This window comes from Ammospiza caudacuta, chromosome 5 (assembly GCF_027887145.1).
Source record: "Ammospiza caudacuta isolate bAmmCau1 chromosome 5, bAmmCau1.pri, whole genome shotgun sequence".
Taxonomy (NCBI): domain Eukaryota; kingdom Metazoa; phylum Chordata; class Aves; order Passeriformes; family Passerellidae; genus Ammospiza; species Ammospiza caudacuta.
Window position 1 is genome coordinate 55,843,455 of NC_080597.1, and position 6,672 is coordinate 55,850,126.

Sequence of the window (6,672 nt, forward strand, 5' to 3'; positions counted from 1 at the left end):
AACACTGAAGGACCCAAAGCATTTGATTATTAGAGGGTTGAAGAGAAATAAATCTAAGAAGTTGTAGCCAGGTGGTGTGAAAGTTTTTTTAAGCTAGTGCTGGGCAGACTTGTTTCAGATATTGTAAATACCACATGACAGAGATTCATCTTACCATTTTGCCCCAGAATTTTTATTTTTTCCAGCTGTAAAACCTGACCCAGTTTCTAAAGTTTTGTTTTGTTTTACTTTACAAAGGCATGGAGGGGTGACAGCAGGCACTTTCTGTGCATTAACAACTCTGATGCATCAACTGGAAAATGAGAATTCAGTGGATGTTTACCATGTAGCAAAGATGATAAATCTGATGAGGCCTGGAATCTTTACGGACATTGTAAGTAATAAGCAAAATGTGCACTTTTTTACCCTGTGTGTGACATTAGATCTTAGGGCAATATTACTGAAGAATTTTGCATCTTAATTTATGCATGAATTAATCAAAATTGTCTTCCAGAGGTGTTGTAGAAAAAGAAATCTTCCTGGAAAGAATTCAGATGACAAAAAATTGAGAAAAAAGCCAACAGACAAATAGTAACTCTAATCCTGCCCCCAAATTTGCGATTGACTTCAACAAGGATCCGAGTCAGCATATAATATTTCTTTTAAAATACAGTTTTCTCCCCTACCTTTACTGTGCTCCCTATTGCTGTGCTTTACATTGTGTACAGGGGGAGCCATTAGTCAGAAAATAATAAAGCTGCTAAGTAACACAAAAAATTCTGGAGCACAGTGCATTTTCAGCCTGACACATCAGCTGTTAATTAATATTGAGCAACCGTGCCACAAAATAACCATTTGTGCCAACATCCTGAGTGTGCCCTCTTTTCTCCTCCAGGAGCAGTACCAGTTTCTGTACAAAGCTATTCTCAGCCTTGTCAGCACAAGACAAGAAGAAAACCCTTCAGCATCCATGGACAGTAATGGCTCAGCTTTACCTGATGGAAACGCAGCTGAAAGTTTAGAATCCTTAGTTTAATTAGCACATCAAATCAAGCATACACATCACTGCACCACACCAATCACACCTGGAGTTTACCATTATTATTTTCAGTTTTATACTTTGGGTGGGGAAAATCTGTCCAGTCATTATATAAATAATCAGACCCCAACCGTTGCTCAAACCAAGTCATTTCTGTTATCTGCAACTTTACTGTGGAACTTTTATCATTAACAATGTGTGCCTTTTCTTGAAAGATTTCTTGTAATACATGGTTACATTTGGGCTAACTTGATTGACTTTTACAGTGTTTCTAATAATTGAATTGTGGTATGTTTTTTCAGTATTAGGTTTTTTGATTTATCTGGCTTTACTTTTAACTTAAAATTACCATATTTATAGATGTTAGGGAATCCTCAATTACAAACATGTCATGGGTTTAGTATTTGGTTTATTCGCTGTATTTATAACAATTTACATTTGCTAGAAATGCAACTTTTAATATAGTAGAATGTAAATAAGATACTGTTCTACATAACATTCAACGTTTTAAGACTTCAATTAGACATTTAGAATAGTAATCTGATACTTACTGTAAATACTGCTACTTCTGTAGTGATCCATGGACCAAATTTATATTTATAATTGTAGATTTTTATATTTTACTACAGAGTCAGTTTTCTAGTTCTGTGTAATTGCCTTGTTAAAATGATGTAGTCAGTATGTTTTTACTTTAACAAAGTCTTCTGATATATAATTGTGCATCTTAAGCAATTTACCTTCATATAGCTGCATGTGATTTTAACTTTTTGTGGGAACTAGAAATCATATGTTTTGAAATGAAAACTTTTTATGAGACTAACACTGTACTTGGCATTGTTAAATTGTTTTTACCCTGGTATTGCAAAAATAAATATAAATATTCCAGTCTGTGCTTAGTAGTCTTCCACACAGAGTAAACAGTCTGCACTGTCATGCAGGAGAGCTTTTACTTACAAGAACAAGGACTTAAGGCTGATCTGCAGACAGCTGCTCTTCCTATGGAATCCATAAGTTCAGGAGACATATTTACAGAAAACTTTTATGGTTTTTAATCTCTGGTCCTACCCATGCCTACAGTGTCCACATTAGCTCCTTCTTTAGCGTTTCCTCCCACATCTCCCAGTCTGTAAATGGGCTGTCCCAGGTGTCCCAATCTCCTCTGCTAAGACACCTCTGTGCTTTCTTGGCTTCTGATCCTTCATTCAGCTGCTGAGCCCTTTGCTGCCTCCTTTGGCAAGGCAACAGCCAAACTTTGGGAGCAATAAAGCAAGCAGTCTGTGCAAGAACAAAACCAAAATGTTTCAAATTGACCTCAATAATTTTCTGCAACCTTCAGAACTGGCAAGAAAAGATACTGATTGTACCAAGGGGCTGGAAGAGCTTGGAGTAAAATGTTCATTTAAAACTATTGTGGGCAGCAAGACCAACTATCTTCTCACTTTGTATAGCATATATATAGAAATTTTGAAAGCAGAAATACTGTTCTGGAGTAGAATGCACAGAAAATAATGGACCCTGTCTGAGATGAAAACTAAGCATGGCAAAAGACAGGCCTGATGTGAGATGTTAGTTGACTGATTCCTAGATAGGCATGTGTAAGGGAGTTCATTGTGTCAGCAGATAGATCTAGACCCCTCAGCAGTGTGGGACTGAGGATAGGTGGAGCTGCAACAAAGCCAAAATAAATTTAGATTTAGAGGAATCTAAACAGCAGAATCTTTAAAGAATCCTCATACTATTGATACATGAATTGAGCCTGAAGGTCCTAGACAAGGAGATAGACTGGCACAGAATGTCAAAATAGCTAGCGAGGGAAACATTTTCATGCTCTTACCCTCTTTTATTACAAGAAAAATAATCATATAGACAAAACTATGTATCACCAAATCACAGGGATGGTGTAAGATTGGAAGGGACTACTGAAGGTCATCTAGACCATCTAACATAGTGGGGTTCATAAAACTGTGTTAAAATATTAGTGTGCTTGAATTCTCTTTTACCTTTAACCACTTCTGTTTATAGCCACAGCAGTGCAGCCCCAGAGGTTATGTAGTGTTGAATCCATTTTACTCAGGATCCAGCAGAGCTGCGTGCAGGATGATTGCCCTGCCATTCCCAATGGCCACGTGCAGGGGAATGTCCAGCCAGGGAATGTGCAGTGCACATGTTCCACACAGGGAGACACACAGGATGGTAGAAACAGGATTCATGACACAGAGAATAGGGCTAGGATTTAAGAAGGGGGCAGGACAGAAGGCCATGGTCAGACACAGGGCATGAATGGGTGAAGGTACTGGCCAGCAGCCAGCACATACACATGCAAGCACCTTTTACCCTTTTCTCTCCTTGTTCTTGTGCCTTTTACTTCCCTATTCTCCTTAGTGCCTGTTTCTCCAGCCTTGTCTATTTCTTTTCAGGTAAAAAAGGTTCTTACCTAATTATTTTCATGGGTCTTAGCTTTGCTACCCCATACCCAAATGTGAAACCTCAGATGCTGCTGCTTAGATCATCTTAGCCACAATGGTGTTATCAGGTTCCCTGGTACTTCTTAACTCACAAGCTTTTCTTTCCCAAAGGTCTCCACCAGAGCTTGCCCTTCCCTTACATAACTTCCCACCTGTGTAGCACCACAGGACTTTATGGCACTCCTCCTGTCAGCTGCTCATCCCTGCTCTCTCCAGCAGCTTTCTCAGGATCTGGGCAGGTAGCTCAGCCTTGGGCCAGGGGTGCCAGCCACGTGCCTGCAGATACAAATATTCATTTCTTTAGTTCAAAGATATAATTAGTTCATTAAATAATTCAGAGGGAACCTACTTTTCTGGGCTAAAAGATTCAGGTTTTACATTTTTTTTTTTTTTTAATCCTGTGGTTCTTGCCATGGTTGCAATATTGGTAATTCTGAAGTTCAGGAAGAACAGGAATGAGATAGAACTCCTAAGTGCAAGGAAAAATGCAATATATCCCTTATGGAGTTAAGTGCTGTGAACAAATAGGATCTAGAGCTATTTTAAATTGCAGAGTTTGGGGGTTGACTGGAGTTCAAAATGTAAACAGAGGGTGCATTGCCCCAAAAGATGCACTTTTTTAAAGAATTACATATACATGTTTTTCACAGTGTTCAGGCAAAACTTTGGTGCATACAAAGGTATGTAATGGTTGTGCTTTGCAAAATGGATTATTTTCTTTCTCAAGTGTCCTGAGGGTTCCTTATTATTTCTTCTAAAGCACTCAGATTTGCTGACAGACTCCATTTGCACATCTAGGCTAACAAGGACAGCAATATTTTGTATTCTTCTTATTAAAAAATTATAGAAAAAAATTTTGATATCCTAATCTCTAGGGGTGCACATACCAGAAAGGTTAATTGTGATTTTATGGCCAATTGCAAACCATATTCCATAACCTTATTAGCAGATACTGTACTTCTGCACTTCACCACATTAGCATCTCGTGTGCTACTTATTTAGCCTTTTCTTCTGGAAAACTGGCTTGTTGCCTCACATATCAAATAACAAGCATGAAGTTACTTTCTGCTAATGTATTTACACTTTCATATAGCTGTATATTAAAAGTAATTTTTTGACCAATAATTCTGTTATGTTTTTTCATCAAGCATCTGTGGACCAAAAGCAAAAAAGGAATCCTCCTTTCTAAAATCCCATCTTGACATAACTGTTCCTTTCAACCTAAATTTTTTGCAGACATTTTAAAATTGTAATCCAAGGAATCAGCTGTCATTCAAAGTTTCTTGCAGAGATGTTTGTAATCACATTCATCATCTTAGCATGCTGACAAGTTATTTAAAACATAAGTGCTTAACATAATCTCTTTACTCACACATATTGGGTCTGATCTAGAAAAAAAATAAGAATCATAAAAAAATCTTCTATAATCTTCAACTGTGATGGATTATAGATTTTAATAAATGCGTGTCAGTTCCTCTCTCAGACAAAGGCCATATTCTAATTAATTTTTTTCTTATAATCCAAGCCACAGACTCAAAAGACATATAGCCTGCCTATTCAAACTGGGTCAAGTGTGGAGAAGATGTTATGTATCTCTGGCAAAAAGTAAGATATTAATAAACAACATCAGGTTAAGCTTTTTTCTTTACAAAGCTGTAAGTCCAATGTGTGACAGGGAGAACTTGATTAGTGATCTTCCTCCTAAGAATTATAGAAGAGTTGAGAGTTTAGAAAAAAAGAAAACAAGTCATTTACTATCACCAACTTTTTAGTGATTGTGATTTAGAGATTTAATACCTATGGAAAAGCTTTACAAGGATCAGCAGTAAGTGGTGAACAGAAGTCATAAAAATGCATCACTATCAGTACAACAACAAATCAGATAAAAGACTTCAAAAAATTGTTGGACTTCAAAAATCAGTTGACAAAACTTGCTAGCAATGTTTTATCACAATGCTTTGCCTGGCTTTACAATTCTTTGCTGTGTCCTAGGATAATGTGAGTAATTTCAGACAGGTTGAAATTCTCTGTGGTAAATGCTAACTGCAAGGTGAGTTCAGCAAAGTTAAACTCCTTTCTCATTCTGAAGCATAAACAAAGCACAGCTGGGAAGGAGAGGAGCAATATTGTCTTGTTGGGATTAAAAACAGAAACAAAGGCCCCACTGCTCCCCTGGGTCTGAGGTATCATAGGTTACAGCCTTAGTTTTCACTACTTCCCTGCAGCAAGGCCCATGTCTGGCCATCCACTTCTCACAGTTTGTGCTTTGCTGGAGTAGGGTTTCAAAGGCACAAGAAGGAAGAGAAGTGTCTGTCACATTATTTAGCCACATCGTGTCTGACTCCCCTCCATTTCAAATTACATTCTTTCTTTTTGAAGCCTAAACAAGTCAGGGGGAAAAAAAACCCTCTTATGGAATTCTTATGGCTTATGGAATTAGTTTCTTTGTTTCTGGAAAGTCACCACCTGTACACACTAGGTTAGTAGGAATGTATTTGAGATGGTCTGATTTGCACTGATAAATTTTGCCAGACACTCACAGCTGAATTTTTCTCTGTCTTCTTAGTTTTCCAGCCTAATCACAACCACTATAGCCCATTTTTTCCCCTCCCATAAAGAGCTATTTTGCTATGAGCTTACACCCTTTTCCAGCAGTGTCACTTTTGTACTCCAGTCCCTCCAAGGGATATAATTCTCATCTGTAGGAAAATCTGGGGCTGAGAGAGTGTGAAACACAGAGGCAAAGAAGCCAGTCTGAGGGTAATGGGGCTCAAGCACCTTCATCTCAAAAAGAAACTGTGATTTTATATGTCATGAAGATCTGGCATTAGCATAAACTCCAAAATGAAAAAATGAGAGACACACAGTGAAACAATCTGTTCCTTGAAGCCTGATGTGAACAAAGAGTTTAAAAGCCTTTCAGCACAGTGATAGCAGAAGCAATGTGTTCAGCTGAGCAAGGTCCTCAAGCTGAGACAGGCTGTGAGACACCAAGGTTCCATGCTTTCCTGGGGCACAGGGAGATATCACACATCTGCTGTTCTGCAGCTTACCACTTCAGTAGCTGTCCTTGTGCCCAAGATCAAAACATGCTGGGAAAAAATATTTCTTTGGATTATAGCTGAAAATTATCTAGATACAGACATACCTATGTATCTGCATTTATTTATGTGTATATAAATATATAGA

The 6,672-nt window shown here is 37.9% G+C and overlaps 1 protein-coding gene across 4 annotated transcripts in view; it reads left to right on the forward strand.

Annotated features, from left to right (window-relative positions):
- PTPRZ1 (protein tyrosine phosphatase receptor type Z1) overlaps positions 1-1,906 on the forward strand; it is a 135,602-nt gene extending 133,696 nt beyond the window's left edge. For all 4 annotated transcript variants that reach the window (XM_058804925.1, XM_058804926.1, XM_058804927.1 and 1 more), the window contains 2 exons: positions 238-373; positions 875-1,906. In XM_058804925.1, the coding sequence (XP_058660908.1) occupies positions 238-373; positions 875-1,015 (277 nt within the window). In that variant the 3' untranslated portion in view covers positions 1,016-1,906. The remainder of the gene's footprint in view (positions 1-237; positions 374-874) is intronic.
- Positions 1,907-6,672: the final 4,766 nt, after the last annotated feature.